Genomic DNA, 17,860 nt, shown 5'->3' with positions numbered 1-17,860 from the left:
CTCTGTTCCATTCACTCTACCTCAGCTGACTGCCTTGGTTCTGACCCGGTGCAGCTCCCGAGCCCGATTCCCAACTGATTCTATAGCATGATAATAGTATGGACTGCTGATTCTAGCTTTAACAAGGTTTAGTCCAGATGGTTGATGGGAACACTGAGCCTTGGGATGGCTCTGGGGGATTGTTGCTTTGGTTGGTGTGCATGAAAACTCTGTAGGCATGGGGGAGGCAGTTACACCTTGTGTAAAATTAATATGGCTAATATAATGTATGGAGGTTAAACTATACGGAAGGAATGTGCCATTTTCTCAGGACGTGTGCAGTGTATATTGGAGAAGGAGTAAAAGAAATGCAAATAAAACATGGTACTTAATTAAAATCCTAATAGGACTCCAAAAGGAGCCATAATAGGTTGTGCTTTCTTTTTCAGATCTCTGTGTGTTTTGGAGCAGGAGATGAAAGTAATCAGAACTCTGGTGGAACTAAAATGCTTTCCTTTTAAGACAGTGTCTGAGCTGCTAACAGCTTTGGATCCAGAAGCAAGCTAATAAGCCTCTGTGTGTAAATGCAAATTACCTAGCTGATGGGCACAAAGGAGCTGCAAATAACGAATACATCTGGTCAGCAAACAAGCCACTAGAAGACTCAGATTATGGCCCTCCAGGAAAGGGAGGTGAAAAAAAGTCAAGCCTGAAAATAAGGGGGACAGGTTAACCTTAAGGTGTGTGTGCGCGCGTGTGGTGTGCTAAAATCTGAAGCTGTGTCTCAGCTATTACCTGAGAATAAACTTAAAGCTTGGTACAGCAGAAAAACTATTGCAAACTTGGTCTGTTGTACAAGAGGGGAAACTGAGGTACACCATCTCATGAATTTCATAAATGACCAGTGAGTGAGGTAATTCACTAGCCTGACTATAGAACAAAATAAGGACAGCCTGGAGGTAATTCTTCTGTTTTTCCTGCAATTAGCAAGGAAATTTGTAAAAGAAAGTGGTATTATTATTAAGCAATAATCTGTCCCCACCAGGGGGGTGGAAATTGTTTCTTTTGTTTTTCAGACACTCTACAAGCAAGCTGGCGCCAGCGGAAGAATAACTCAGAATACCATGGATCTATGTTTTGTGTTGTTTGTCTGTGGTGTTTGTCTTGTTGCTAGCATTGTTGTGTTTTAATGAACAGAAAACCTCATGGTGTGGGTGGGAGGGGGTGAGTGGGGGAGATGGGAACAGGGAATGGGAGTAAGGAAGTTGGAATCATGTTTGGCTAAGGGTAGGAATGGGAACAGGGACACAGGTGTAAGGCTCTGTGGTGTCAGAGCTGGGAAGGAGGATACTAAGGAAGGAAACTGGAATCATGCTTGCTGGAAGTTCACCCCAATAAACATCGAATTGTTTGCATCTTTGGACTTCGGGTATTGTTGCTCTCTGTTCGTGCGAGAAGGACCAGGGAAGTAAGTGGGTGAAGGAATAAGCCCCCTTCAAGCCAGGACACGGCTTCGATCCACATCTTGTAGCTAAGATCTTGACATTACAAGTTATATTAAAAATGACACATTATGCGCTTGCAACACTAACAGACCCAAGGTTCAAGATTTTCTAGCTTCCAAAACACTTGACAAAAGACCCACTGTGACAGGATAGGAACTTGGGTGCACTTGAAGGACAGAAAAGTGTTAGCAGAGCAAACATTTTTGTTCAGTTAAGCACTACATAGAACACAGTTGTTCCAACAATTTCTACCTCCTTGTTTCTTCAGTACATTGCCTAGCGGTCCTGCTACTCAAAATTTCAAAAATCTACCTTTGATGAAATGACAGATTTCTGCTCAGCAAATCCAGCCACAGGTCGAGCATTACATGCCTGCAATAGTGTGCTGGTACTTCAATGAACCACGTAAGGATATTAAACACCTGTCCAGTTCAATACTATTAGGAAACCAAATCATGGTCACCTTCTCTTAGATTGCAAAATTATCCATTAACAAGTATATTCTGAGAAGATGTTTAGCATGACAGATGAGACAAATAGGCCAATCTGATGTAAGCCTACGCAACACAAGAAAATAGAAGTTTTTGTAACAACCTTTAATTGTATTGCTTAAGATAGCTCTGTTGCCAAGAAGTGACTTTTTACCAAGCTAAAATAGTGAAGTTCCTCAATGTTGCTAGCAAGGCCCCGAATTTTTTTTAAATGCTGAGTGAAAATATTCATGACTGGAAGTATGGGTGAAGATTAAGAACAACAACAATAGCCATTGATCCTGCACAAAGCATGTGGAAGCCTAAGGAGGAATGTAATCAGCTGCATCTCTTAACTGGCACCCCAAATTTAAGAGATGTGTTTTTCAGCACTTCTAAGTCATCCCCTACTGATTCCATGTTTTTTGTATTATCAGGACACCTATACTTGCAGTTGGTGGTACTCTATATGGTATCATAGAACTGTCAGTAAAACACTTTTCAGACAATTTAAAAGTCAGCTTGCTCACTCCTCAACTCTGAGTGGATCATGTTATTGGTGTATCAGGCCTATAATCCCCATTTGCTCTGAAGATTTCCAGTGAGTTATCATGGGGTGGAGCGACCCAGAAGTTGCAACCTTAAAGATCCAAGTAAACAGGGGAAAAGGTGCATCTTATGTCCTGAAGCTAGCTGAAGGAAAGCGGAGACCAAGACTTCACAGGCCATGCCAGCTGGCCTAGCCAAGAGCCAAAGAAAGCCCACCAGCATGAGATACCACCCAGATGACATCACGTGATCCTTGAACTGCAGTCCTAGCCCTGAAGCTAAGACCATGCAAGCTAAAGAGATTTAAGTAACACTTTTTTTTCCTTTAGTGGAGACATCCACAATATTATTTATTTTTCCTTTTTAAAGTGTGAATGAGTGGGTGAATATCAAAGAAATAGCATGTGTATATTTAGATTAAATAAATCCTACTTCAAAGCACTTTGTGCTATCCTGGGCCATAAGAATGTTGCAGAAACTGTTGTATGCAATAGCTGTACTGGTCCCAGGATATTAGAGAGACGAGTTAGTCCACTAAAAGATATTACCTCACACAGTCTGCCCATAAAGGGACAGACAGAGGTGGTTAACCACCCTGTATCACAGTGAATAAATCAGATGGGGAAAGAGCCAATGGTGAAAGTCACCTGGTAATATGCAGCTTTGAAGGGAACTCAGCACTACTTCCAAGGGCAAGGAAGTAGATGGTGTCTCCTTAAGTTTCCAGTGATACCAGTTAATCAAGCCTTATGCTAACTTCATGATTTAAATCTCGATTGTGTTAATTTAATGCTTTGGACAGTTGCTGAGTCCATTCCATATGGTCATCAATTGATTGATTTATTAACTCAATTTCAATTTCAGTTGTAGCTCCAATTCGCTAATTGTATTGCTAATTCTTAGATAAATAGAAAGATTTTTAGTATTTAGTTTTAGCGACAAGTTTAAGTGACTATGTTTGTTTTTACTAATTACACAATAAAACCTAAACACCATACAGCTGATGTTTATTTCAAACACAACAACATGGGTCACAAAATCCTCACTGAATTTTAATGGACATTGAGAAATCATTTAGGAACTCTTTGGCTCTAATCCTAAATTAATACCTTTATCCCTAACACAAAAATAATACAAGAGACCAGGATCCAGATTGCTCCCTAAATAGGAGCATATAATGTTTTTGAACGTGAACTGAACAAAATTTAATTACTCAAGTGTATTCTGGATGGAGACACTGAGTCACTATAATGAAACTGGCAATGACAAGATATGTTACTCATAAGGTCCTTACTCCCCCAGGAAGGCAGAGACTGAGGCAATGGCAGCTAGAGCAGCAGCAGAGCATGGGGAGTGTCATGCCATCAGAGACTCAGGACATTCAGTTTGCTTTCAGAATCTCTGATGTCCACATGCAAAACTGAACTGAACTATACATGAAAGTAGAAGGCGGTAAAAAGCATTTTTCTGGTGATTAGAGAGGGTCATTTAAAGAAAGAGTGAGACTTAAGGCATTAGAAGAAACCAAAAAGTAGCAGTAACATAATAGGAAGGGTTAAGTAAAATATATGTGGGATTTGCAGAGCGGAAGGAGGATATGCTGGATTAGCCCTGGTAGAGATAGTTGGGTGAGGCCCCTGGAGAGAGAAGTGGGCCAGGGCAGTCCTGGAGGGATGGGGGAAAGAGAGAAAATAATGGCTTGGGGAAATCCAACATACGTAACTATGACAATATTTTGCTTATATGTGGTTTGTATGTTACTGTTAGTCTAGGCTCTTTAACTGCAGGGTCTGTGTTTTGCTTATCCCAGTAAGCATCAGGGCTTTATTGGGCTAGGTGCTGTACAAACATTCAACCATTATAAAATATAAATTAAAAATATAGTACCAATAACTGTGTTAGTTTAATTGCTCATGCCTCTTCTATTTGATGAGAGTGGTGCCTCACCTAATTTTTCATTGTGTCTTGACAGTTAGGGGTTTGCGTTAGCCCATTCTCTGTAACTTCAATTACACTCTGTCTCAAGAAAACATTCTACCAAAATGTTGAAAACATTAAATACAGATGGATCAATTAAAATAATCTGTGACAAAATTAATCACTGCCTGCTTCTCAGTAGGTGGAAGAATTACAGATACAAGTAAAATGAGATCCCAATTCACCAAGGCATTTAAGCACACACCTGACTAAGTGCTTTGCTGAATCTTGGCCTACATTAGGGTAGCATCGTGTCTCAGAATTGCCATGGCAGGCACAGGGAAGAAAATAATACCACTGTTGCCAGACACATGCAATATGAGCCTGAATATATACTTTACTGCATTTTATCTGTGGAATAATATTTTCACTACATATATGGAGAAAAGGAGTTCATGTACATTTTGTATATTTGTAAGATACTTTTTAAAGTTCATGAAGTTCACAAAATCTGTCTCCACTGGATTCACCCATTCCCATTTGAACTTACCCTGAGTTGGCAAAACCAATAAGACTGCCTCCCAGAATGTATATGATGTTAATGATCCACCAAACACTATCCTGGTGATGGTTTACTGGAGGACACCAAGATTCCCCCTCACACCACCACCCCTGCCTAAATTTTACAAAGATTTTTAGGCACTATTTGAGAGTTCTGAAATATCTTTTTCCTTACCAATTTGTCTTGTCTTAATTGTACATATATACTGGTTTGTCCTATCAGGATTGTTGATGAATGTTGGACTGCTGTCTTATTCCAAGTAAATCAAATTTTGGACCTCCTAGCCTTAGGGTACAATTAAAATAAAATTTTGCATCAATCCCCAATTTAAATTAGAAAATAGGAAACCTTGATTTAAATCATTGACTGTAATCATATTTTTTGGTTGTACAAGATTCAGTCTCATTGGTTGGTATAACCATTGAAATGTTTATTATTTACAACTAAATGTAGCCAATTGCCAGGAATAAGCTTTGAGGATACAAGGGGGAAACAACAGAACTTCCCCTGTTGGAGTAACTGCAGCTAGGGAAAATGAGAGTGATTGGGGGGGGGGGGGGGAGAATCTCCCCCTTTCTTTACATAGCAAATTGAAAAGCCTGGGACAGCTTCAAATTTATCACACGCTCTGGAGGGAACTCTAGTATCCCTTATCTCACCAGCCAGGATGAAAGGGAAGAGACCGACTCCTTTTCTGGCTTTTTACCAAGCTTCCCAGAAAGAGTCTATCTGAGGATAAAATGTAGCATGTAAAATTTCAGGAAGATTGGTGGGGATTTTTTGGTTGGGGATGGAAGAGTTCAAATTGTGGTGAGTGATTGAAAATTAGGTTTTATGATAGGAAGCGAACTTCAATCTTAACTATGAAGTAGCTACTACTGCTCCCATAACATTTAAAATACAAAGTTATTACAAAAAACAAAGTTATTACACACAGTTTGAAATACCAAATTATACAGCTACTGCCTCCTTAAAATACTTTATGCCTCAGTAACAAACGTTCTTTGAGTAGATCTTTGTACGCTTAGTTAAAGGTTGCATTATTTTGGAAGGACAACTCTCTACAGCTGGTAACTGATCAGTTTCTCCTTGTCTGTGAGCTGAGGAATTTGCTAGCCCTAGAACTAAAACAAAGAAAACCTTTTGATTCATTTAAATATAATTTAATAACTGCTATACTGGAAACAGTTATTTCTTTCAGCAGTTCAGGCTCGACAGAAGAACACTTCTTTTAACTTATAATTCTTGCCATAATGGAAGTATTTAAGGACGGTCTTATTTAGTTAACACTATTAATTCACTTGTACCAGGAACAGAATAATAATAATAATCAAATTACTATATTTCAATAAAAATGCAGTGTTCATTAGAAAATACAATAAAATAGCTCAAATATAAAGCTGGTCACAAAGGACAATGAGGGGGAAACCAATATTTCCACAAGATTAATAATTATTATTATTATTATTTTAATTTAAAGCAGAACCCTTTGTAACTCTGTGGAGTCATAGTTGGATGAATGGACATGTCGTCCAAATAAAGCAATAAATTTGACACAACTAGATTATGGAATTGTGCAGAAATAATTAGCTTAAATATACAGAATACTCATTAACATGACTAATCTGACATTTGGATCTCTCCTTTCTTTAGAGCTCTGGACTTCATTAGAGACATTCAGGAAAGAGATATCATGTACAAAACAGACATCTACAATTTCCATAGCAGGCTTCATTATGCATAACATCAATTTTATCATCCTATTTGGCTATATTTGCATATTGTAATAAACATTCTATATCCTTTAGTTTTACCCCTTTGAATGCCAAACTTCAGATTAAATTACATGCGCAGAACCTACAATATGGATTCAAGATTGTCTGGTAATTGTGCTCCTTTATAGGAGAAACTAGAGACGATAGCAGAAATACACTACTAAACAATACTAGGAGGCCTCCAGGTTGAAAAATCTTGTAGAGAACAGCTATTTTCCAATAATACCTCTTGGATAACAAATGATTTTTTTCATTCCCTGGAAAGGCAACAAAACTTTGCTTGGGCTTTGAATGTTTTTAATAGTTTTCAAACAAAACCATTAATCCAAGCTGAGAAAACTTCACTGTGATTGTGGTAAATCCAACCTCCTGTTATAACGAATTATTTTTTTAAATTGCTATGCATTGTATGAGAATTTAATTAAGGCAAAGTATGTTAATCTGCAATAGGTTTCCCATCATTAAAGTGAATTAATGAGGTGATACTGTACTGTATTCTGCAGCAACTTAGTTTCTGATCAGGCACACCACTTTTTCCTATAAACAAGAAAAACAAGTCTGCTAACAACATGCAGGGCCAGATTAACTCTCCTGTGAGCCCAGGCCTATAAGATTTTATGGGGCCCCTATATACAAGTCTTTTTCCTAATTTAAAACAAAATCACCACAATTATGGCATCGAGGCTATTAACACTATACTAAACTTGCCTTTTAATTAACAAAGCCATTCTGTGGTTACATTTCAGTCTTAAAACATGTAGAATATAGTTAAGTTAATTCAAAATAGCCTACTTCTTACCTTAGAACAGCTGTTATATTAGTTTCTTTCTGGGAGGGAGTTTGGGTGCAGGAGGGGGCTCCAGGCTGGGGCAGAGTGTTGGGGTGCAGGAGAGGGTGAGGGGTGCAGGCTCTGGGAGGGAGTTTGGGTGCAGGAGGGGATTCGGACCTGGGGGATGGGGTGCAGGAGGGAGTGCGAGGTGCAGGCTCTGGCCGGGAAGTGCTTATCACAGGCAGCTCCCGCCAGGCGGCGCAGCAGGGCTTAGGCAGGCAGGCAGGCAGCCTACCTATCTACCTGCCATAACCCCACGTCACTCTCAGAAGCGGCCGGCTGCTGGCACATCTCTGCGCGCCCCTGGGGGGAGGGGGCAGTGTGTCTCTGTGCTACCCGTGCCTGCAAGCATAACTCCCATTGGTCGGTTCCCAGCCAATGGGAGCTGTGGGGACGGTGCTGGGGCAGTGCGCGTAGCTGCCTCCCCTGCCAGGGGCCACAGAGACATGCCAGCAGTCAACCACTTCCAGGAGAGCGTGGGGCCACGGCATGCAGGCAGCCTGCCTGAGCCCTGCTGCACCGGGGCCCGCCTTAGCCTGGGGCCCTAGGCTGCAGCCTCTAAAGCCCCTGCGTTAATCCGGCCCTGACAATATGAAATGTTTGAATTTGCTCCTGTTAGCCCACAACTACCAATTTGATAAACAAAAAAACAAAACCTTAAAATAAATATTTTAAAAACCAAAAATTCAATCAAGAACATTCAAATTTCTGACTTTCCTATTACACTAAGTATTAGCTGTGTTCAGCAGTTAATTTTATTAGTATTAAGCAAAATAAATCATTTATATTTGGATTCAGCAAATGGAATCCACTGCTGAAACAATATACAGTAAACCAATAACTATCATTATTACGAGCTCCTGGTTATTCTCTGCCTGTTACCACTCACAAAACTTGGATCTCAATATTTCAGACTTCAGACTGCTACTTACAGCCCCGATCCTATAAACAATTATGCATATGCTTTGCAACTAGGCCACTTAAAATAAATGGGCCAACTCAAGGTAGTGCAGTTTAGGTATGGGTATGTTTAAGTTTGCAGGATCGGTGTCTATTTCATTCCCCTATCAATTTTTTTTTGTACTGAACTTCAAACTAAACAGTTTATTTTATTTTTGATACCTCTGAAAACAACAAATGTCACACAGACACATTACAATCAACATGTTTTTCCATACAGTAAGTTTGACGGTCACTTAGGTTGGTGATTTATATTTAATATTAAGACAAGTGTTTTATGAAAGTAATAATAGTTGCCTCTGGGATTCTGTATATTCATACTGTTTTGCCCTTTCGCTCCTCTAAAACGTAACAACAAATAAAATAACTTACCATTCTTGCTGACATCCAGTTCCCTGAGATTAATGAGATTTGCAATGGATGCTGGCAATGTTGTTAGATCATTGTCTGGCAAACTCAGCTTGTGCAGGGATTGACAGTTAAAAAGTTGCTATCGAAACAAAGAAAAAGGTGACTGAGCATCTTTCCATTTTCTTTATATGTCTTTTGTTTTTAATTCTTTTTAACTTCTGACCGTCTCACTAGAAAATCAGAATATTTGTGAAATACTGAATTACAAAATGTGCATCAGTGAAAAGCTGTAACTGTCCAGAGCCAGCAAAGTGTGGCAAACGCTTATATTAGATGCTCTCTACAAACGCCTTCCAATGCTTCAGAATTCATTAACTAGAGCTAATATGTAGTAATGAGGAATACTAACATCCACTTTTCAGAGTCAAAATGCCTGACAATTCTCAAATCTATAAATAAAAAAGCAGAAGCAAATGTAGGAGAGAGAGAGAAAGAGAGAGAGAGAGGGGGCGCGCGCGTGACTGGAGCACTGGCTCTGGTGCAAAATTTGAGGCCTGCATCAGAGGCTGTAAAGCAGTCAGGCCACGTATTAAAGTAAATGCTTACAAGTTCACTGTTTGTTACATACACTTGGCCAAGTTGTTGCTAGTGTACTAGACATTAAATATTTACATAAATATATTTTAGAAGGCTAGTACAAATATACCCCAATCTAGTACAAAATAAGATGAATAAATATAAATGTTTTGTCCAAGATATCAGAAACAAGTGGAGATAAACACAGAAACACAAAGTGGCACCTAAGTTGTTTACCTCAGTCTATAAATGTCAGGGTATCTCACCTGAACCCTTTGTGTCGCTGAGGGGATAGCAAAAATTCCTGATAACTGAGCTGCTCCTTGCCATAGTGCACTCATGTGTTAATGAATATGGCAAGTTGTGCAGCTTGTTAAAACTGTGCCTTAAGGGCAATAAATCTGGCCAAGCACCTCTGTCACCAAACTGTGCTTGTGGTCTCTCTCTATGAATAACATCAAGGTCTGCAAAATTAGCAGGCTGCACTCTCTACTAGTGCTGATAAGACTAGAGTTCCAAAAATAAAAGCACTAAACAGCAACAACATTCCCCTCTTCTACAGCAATTACATGTGCTTCCACAAATAAATACAACTGAAGTCTGCATTTAAAACCACACATTTTGGAACACAAGCTTTAACACCCACACAGGTGGTGTTAATTTTTTACAAAGGGATGAAGTTCATCTAAATTGAATATATTTAAAATAAATCTAAATTATGCAGCCTCCTTATTTTCCCCTGCCTTAAAAGGCAATACTAAAGAAGTTTAACAGAGTGGGGGGGGGGAGGGGAGAAAATGACTAACATTTTGAAGTTATTAAGACGAGCAGGATAGTCTGACTGTGCATATATATGCATGGGTTAATTTGAGAATAGACAGCCAATGGCATCTGTAAATATTAACAACAATATTAACAAAAATTATTTGTATTGGAGTAGTGACTAGAGCCAGAGTCCCATTTTGCTAGGCACTGTACAAAACATATAATGAAAAGATGGCCCCTACCCCAAAGTGCTTACGATCGAACTATAAAAGACAAGAGACAGCTGGTGAATAGAGATAAAGTTGAGGGGGAAAGCACAAGGAAAGAAAGGAATGATGCTGACCAGCATATTAAGTGGTGGTCACAGCACTCTGGCTGCCGAAACACTGTCAAGGTTTTTGTACATATCACAGCAGAGTTTTAAGGAAGGATCTAAAGGACTACCAAGTGTTTTCGTACGTATTTATGGGGAGTTCTTCCCACATGGGAGAAAGCATGACAATGCCTGTTGGAAAACTTTACAAACGGGCAGCCAAGACAATCTGAGGATCAGAGGCAAGGGTCAATGTTTCGATAGCAAATAGGAGAGGACAGGTAGGCCAGAGATAATTCATTGTCCATGGACAGTAATTCCTCCAAAAGATTAATACTGTCATCTGTCATTAAGTAGTGCATAACACTGGTGTTGAAGATTTGGTTCCTGATAATCTTGAGTAAGTCACAACTCATTATCATGATCTCTTTTGCAACATTTCCCCCGACTTATGTTCAAACAGAATTCTGAGGAAGAACTGGCCAAACAGTGAGAATGTGGTTGGAATAGATAAGATTTACTTTAACTTTTTAGTGACTGCCACAACAACTGCCATGAATATGAGTGAGAAGTCACTGGATTGCATTGCTCACATAATAAACCATTATTTCAACCACAAACCATGGAACAAGTCCCAGGAATTTGATATTCACATAACACCCAAACCATAAAAGTTTGGACGATAAATTATTCAAGAGAATAACTCTAGTCTGTGTAGTGACACAGTACCTTTTCTTCAGAAATATGGACCTGTTACTAGCTTGCACCATCAGTGCTTTCATTAGTTGGATTTCCTTGGGTTATGTACTGGATAGGTGCTTTGGTTGGCATACATCTTTTGGAGCCATTCTTTTTTCTTACTATTTCCAGCAAGACAATGTGCTCAAAAACGTACCCCTGCATGCAGTTATATAGATTTTAAAAATCATACTAAATTTATCTAATTATTCATGTGAAAAGAATGAAAAACATATGGCACAGGCAGTGGGGAAGAGGTTTACAAAAGTGAAAAGTTTTAAAATTTTGTTTTTTCATCTTCTGTATTCTGATACAGTGGTCCATCACTGGGAGTGTGGAGCCAATTAGAGTTGGCTGGTGTAAAAACTATATGGCTAACTGTCCTTTAAGTTGCAAGGAAAATAGGAAGGTAGAATCCAACTAAAAGATATGCTTGTGCAGGAATGATTGATCCTTTCCTCTAACAGATTTACCTCCAGGAAGCTGTACTAGTAATTGAGGTGTTTTGCAGCTTTAGGAAGCTTCAGTGTTTAGTGTTAGCTGGAAGACTCCATTTTGAATCAAGTGGATATGGCTCATTGGTCAAAGCCTACTGGGGAAGGAGCTATGGTAGATAAAACCTACTCTAGTCCTAAAAATTTAGGATACTTTTTTTAAACTTGGGAGCTTTCACGTAATTTAAGCACTTAGGAGCATAAGTGACTTTCAAATTTTACACATCAATCTAGCTTTGGGAGGTTATCTTAGGCAGATGTCTGTTACAGCCTTGAAAGATTGAGTAAGCTTGATGTAGGCAGAAGCGTGCCTAGCTTGAAAAATTGGTTCTAACTCTGCGGGTTCTCTCTTTAGCTGGAAGACATGCAATGCAGCTACCAAGAAATTTTTCTAACTTAAGTTATGTCAGTTCCTTGGGGACATATTTTTATTTAAATATTTATTTTTAATCCTCCTAAGTCTCCTTCTACCTTTCCCTTTCTCAATATTTGAGTCTATGATTCACAGTTCACATTAGTGAGACAGATACTGGAATACTGTATACAATTCTGGTATCCACATATTGGAAAAACTCAGAGGGTGCTGAGAAGAGCCATAAAAATTATTTGAGAGCTGAAGAAAATGCCTTATAGTGAGAGCGTCAAGAGTTTAATCTTACAAAGAGCTTAATTTGTTTACCTTATAAAAAAAGATTGAAAGGAAACTTGATTACAGTGTACCTTCACAGGGACAAAATACCTGGTACTAAAGAGCTCTTCAATCTAGCAGACAAAGACTTATCAAGAACCAATGTCTGAAAGCTGAACCCAGACATATTTAAACTGGAAATAAGGCACACATTTTTAAACAGTGAACATGACTAACCACTGGAGCAAACTACCAAGGGAAGTGGTAGATTTTCCATCTCTTAAGTCTTCAAAAATAAAGACCTTTTGGAAGATATGCATTAGTCAAGAACAAAGTTATTGGCTGTAATACAGGGGGTACCTGAGTGAATTTAACTGCCTGTGATATACTGGTCCCTTTTGAATCTATAAATGTATTCATTAGATCACTATGTCACATGGTCTTCCCCCATATTTAATAATGGGTTCTTCAATCTAGCAGAGAAAGGTATAACACCATCCAACAGCTGGAAGTTGAAGCTAGACAAATTTAGACTAGAAATGGAGCATGCATTTTTAAACAGTGAGAGTAAATAACCACTGGAACAATTTACCAAGGGTTATGTGGATTCTCCATCACTAACAATTTTTAAAAAAAATCAAGATTGGATGTTTTTCTAAAAGATATGCTCTAGAAATTATTTTGGAGACATTCTATAGCCTGTGATATACAGGAAGTTGGACGACATCATCATAAAACGGTCACTTCTGGCCTTTTTAAGACCTGTAGAACATCAAGTTGCTATTAACATCTATTCCTACTGAAAAGGTAGAGAATTCTCAGTTTGGACAGTTGACAAAACAAACAATATCTTGACTTAGGCCTTGTCTACACTACAGGGGAAATTCGATCTAAGCTATGCAATTTGACTTACGTGAATAGCGTAACTCAAATTGGCATAGCTTAGATCTACTTACGCACGCAGGAGTCGACAGGAGAGCTTCACTAGACCCGCTAAATCGACCGCCAATGCATCGATTGCTGCTCGTCAATCCCCCAGTAAGGGTAGACAAGCTCTTAGTAGTAGTATTAGTAGTAGTGTTGGCTTAACTGCTCCCACTGACATCCAGTGGGCTTAATTAACTGTAAGCTGCTACTACCACCCTATTTGGGGTAAACAAGAAACTGAATAACGTCCTCATTGGTTTCAATTGCTTGGACTTCCAATGGTTACAAAAGCTATCAATGTGAAAAACTGTCAACTTTTAAAGAGCCTAGCAAAGTAAATATTCAACAATGATTCAGGCAGGATAATGATCAAATTTTCCATATACTGGTGATGAAGATGAAAAGAAGCAAAAGCAACAAAGTCTTCAGTAACATATTAAGACGTTTAAACTGGTGAGTTGAAAATGGAAGTTGGTCACCTACGAGGGCCCTCAATGACAAAAGACTTTTAGAATTATTATTCCACTGCTGTATAATATAGATGTAGTAAAGTAATAAGGTTAATACACCTCACAAAAAAACAAACCCCAAACACCATACCTTTGGAAGCTCCTCAATCTGATTTGCATCTAAATAGAGTTCTTCCAAGGTCTTTTCAAAGGTAAATATCTCTTTCGGCACTTGTTCCAGGCTGCAGTGAGAATAATCAAGTGCAGTGACAGTTTCTTCTTCTCCACGCAGACAGCGGCATGGCACCAACCGCACAAACAAGTTCCGCTTTGTTGTCATTTTCAGGCACTGTAAACAAAAATGAGGTTTCTGAAATATCTTTACACTTTGAGAAACTAATATATTATTTTTTACCTCAACAGCTTATTAGACGCAAAGTTTAGAATTATTACATTTTAAGGACTGCAGAGCACCTGCAACTTCCATTGAAGAAAAGGATACTGTGGCTGCTTGGCAGTGGTGAAAATCAGGCTATAAATTTTTACTTTTTTTTTTTAAAAAGAGAAAAAGAGTATCAAACTGAAACCTCCACTTCTTACAGCAAAGTTTCACTTTCTCAGGAGCATTATGCTTTAGTTCCTAGAAAATTAAGTAGACATTTCTTTTAAGAGGTGCTTTTATATTTCATATTAGGAAAACCTTTCTAACTATAAGGATGGTTAAGTATTGGATTGGGCTTCCAAAGGAGGTTGTGGAATCTCCATCACTGGAGGTTTTAAAGAACAGGTTAGACAAATATCTGTTGGCATGACAAAATGACCTTAAGGTCCCTTCCAGCCGTACATTTCTCTGATTCCGCACCCTCATTCAAAAAGTAGGACATAGATAACGAATCAGTATGGTTTCTGTAAATTGATCCAACTACAAACGTGACTGCCACTAAAAATTGCACTATAAAGAAACACTTTTAAAAAGGTGCTCAGACACAGGAATTCTATTCATTTTCTGCAATTTCACCCACAGTCTGGAAAGCTTCAAAACACAGATTTTTAAGAAAAAAGCCATTAAACATTGGTTTTACTTCTTAAAAGTAAATGAATAGGCAATAGGAAAAAGATTTTGATGGAAAACAATGAATTTTTTTTTTTTTTGGCAGTGCAAAAGGTAACTGCAATCTATGTTCCACCTTTGAATTTATGCAGTTACAAATTTGATTCTGTGAGTATCTAGTCTGCTACATATTCCAAATTATACTTTGCTCATCTGGAACTCATTTTGTGGGGGTGCCTTACATTCCAAATTTTATTTAACTCATGCATGAGTGTTAGTACTATTATAGTGCCTGAATTTCCATCTATCATAAAAGGGTGGAAAAGCAGCCTTTTGTAGATGGCAGGCTGTCAGAGTTCCTTACTAAATAATTAATACGACAACAAAACTCCAGCAGTATTACAATAGGGCTTTGTATAGTCATCTTTTTTGTCATTTAAATCAAAATAAAAAAGATAATCTCTTTGCCTAATCAGTGTACAGGGATTGGAATACAGAAAAGTAAAAATCCATTTATTCATGTCTGAATATTGGTGATATCATAGCAGAATTTTCAGATGCCTTCTTGATCTATTGTTAACTTCAAGCACACAGCCATCTATCCATTTCCTTGCCCTGTACTACAATGACCACCACCTTTCCTTCCCTAACTTTCTTGAAGTTATTTCCATCTATATGCCTCATGTGACTAAAGTACACAAACTTGCACCTGCTGATTTCTAATATTATAAATAAATAATATTGCCAACTAATATTTTGGGGAAAGGAGGGAGGCTTAGAACCAGGAGATTCGCAAGAACCTTTGCTGCCACCATCACATCTCAAAAGCTTAATTTTTCATCTTGTCAGCAGCATTTATTTTCCACAATTCACATCCACAAGTCACTATGGAAAAAATTAAGCTTTTCACCAGGCGAACCTTTGCACGTTTTGAGATGGCGTGGTTTTTCCAAACTTTTGTAAGCAACCTATTCCTAGTCTTCTTCTAATTTCTTTGGAACAGCCCCGCTGGTCGGATATGTAGGACCCTATCTACTACCTAGTTCGGCAACATGAGGTCTGCTTGCATTTTTGTTAATCCTGTCAATACCCATGCATTTTGATTTTTGCCATATTCAGTCCATATTCCTTACTAATTGTTTTTAATAGACTCCAACATTTGTTGCATTGCATCAGTCATTGTAGCAAAGAGCTACAGCATATCTGAGGGCAGTTAAGAGGCATCTACCAATAAAAACCCCAGATCCTTCCATTTTGTTACAGCCCTCCACAGCTTGTCTCATACCCTGCCCACACCTTGAAAAGGCTTCGGGACAGAGTACACCCTTGTCTCACACCCTGTCCAGTGAAAAAACACTCATTGCCACCTGTTCCTGTTCACACAGTGCTGTGTCTGATCGTGGTAGAGATTTAAAATTAATTCAATGAAATGCTTTGGAATCCCCATGTCTGCAAGTGTTCTCTGAAGATAGATATCATCCGATATAGCCAACACTTTTGCATAGTCAATGAAATAAGCAGAAATCAAGTCAGTGTTACGAAATCCTGTCTCTCCCTTCGCACATGCCCCCCAGCACAAGGAGCATCTCAGACATAGAATGGACTAGGCACAGCATAATGGGTTCCAGACATACACAACTGTCAAATGGTCCCTTAAACAGCTAGTGCAACTTAGAACTCCACTTATTTTAAGATACTTGGGTTATTCTCAGAAACTATAGTGATGGGACAATTTTAGCAGACAGATTAGTAAATAAAATACTAACATCAAAATACATTTAAAAATATTGATAACATTAACAAAATCAATAAAGTAGTTGTTGTGATGTTTGGCTGCATGTGTTTCCTCTGTGTGCCACCCCAGCCCTGCACAGACAGCTGGCACAGCAGACCTCGAGTGAACTGCCCAACGACCACAAGATTTGTTAAGGGATGAAGGCACCCGGCCAAGTTTGTTGTTGACAAAGCACAGTACTGGTATCCTGCAGACTCTACCGGACCATTAATACATGTATGCCCATAACAATGGACCAGCTCAGTGAACAGCAGGACTTTCCATTTTTCCCTAGGCCAGAATTCAGTTCCATTGCCCAATACAACTAGAATCACACAAGCGAGCTATTCCCGCCTCATGTCCCAAACCCCAGAAGGCCATACTGATCATGACTCCCAAGCAAAAGTGAGAATGTAGTGCTTACAACTTTTGGAGAGCAAGGGGAGTGAGTTCAGCATTTTAAGATTCGATTTCCATCATGAATACAAGGACAATGGTTACTGTGTGTGTTGTATCTACAGCTGTTGCCACTGTGGCCTTCAGGGTCTATCCCTCCACACTTGCAAAACGCCTGACCCAGATAAGAAGGAGAAAGAAGAGGACTCGGGATAACATGTCAGGAGATCCTACAAGCCAGTGGTGCACCAGGAAATGAGCACAGGGCCTGAAGGATCATCCTTGCAGACAGCATGGGCAAGGATAGAGCAGAGAGGATAAAGGCACAAAAAAAGGAGAGACACATGCAGTAAGAGATGCTTGCACATCTCAGAGAGCAAACAGAGATGCTGGATTCTCTGGTGGACCTGCAGGTTCAACAATCCTGTGCTTGCCTCCCTCTGCAGCCCATAGAGAACTCTATATTGGTACCACCCTAAAACATTCCACGTGGCATCAGGGGTCAGTGCACTACCCTTACTACTCCACCCAGGGGGACATTAAAGAAAACAACAGCTTCACATACACTGACCTGTGAAAGACATGATTGGCGTATTTATACCTGAAATGGAAATGACTGTTCTTTCCCTTTCATAAGTTGTTCCCTTAATCTATTAAGTTTTATTAAGTTCTAAGTGTTTTATTTAATTCACTGGTTCATGTTACAGAATAAAATTCTATTTTTTGAAATATAATGTATCTTTATTAGTTCACAACATATGCTGGATGGCAATGAGCAGGTCTGACAGCAATTTCCTCTTACTGCACTGTGTCACAGAACCTATAACATCATCATTCACAAACAATATTAAT

General features: G+C 38.9%; 1 protein-coding gene across 12 annotated transcripts in view; it reads right to left on the bottom strand.

Annotated features, from left to right (window-relative positions):
- ERBIN (erbb2 interacting protein) overlaps window positions 1–17,860 on the bottom strand; it is a 226,698-nt gene that overhangs the window by 117,142 nt on the left and 91,696 nt on the right. For 10 of the 12 annotated variants that reach the window (XR_012158901.2, XR_012158902.2, XM_073344084.2 and 7 more), the window contains 2 exons: window positions 13,939–14,136; window positions 8,919–9,036 (listed from right to left, as the gene is read on the bottom strand). Coding sequence is in view for 8 of the 12 variants with exons in the window: in XM_073344084.2 (XP_073200185.1) it covers window positions 8,919–9,036; window positions 13,939–14,127 (307 nt within the window). In the remaining 4 variants the exon portion in view is untranslated. Of the gene's footprint in view, window positions 1–8,918; window positions 9,037–13,938; window positions 14,137–17,860 lie in introns of those variants that run through there. The other 2 variants (XM_073344093.2, XM_073344094.2) reach the window with 2 other exon arrangements.

Source organism: Lepidochelys kempii, chromosome 5 (assembly GCF_965140285.1).
Source record: "Lepidochelys kempii isolate rLepKem1 chromosome 5, rLepKem1.hap1, whole genome shotgun sequence".
In the NCBI taxonomy this organism is placed as follows: Eukaryota; Metazoa; Chordata; order Testudines; family Cheloniidae; genus Lepidochelys; species Lepidochelys kempii.
The sequence above is the reverse complement of the archived record's forward strand: the minus strand, read 5'-3'. Positions and strand labels throughout refer to the sequence as shown.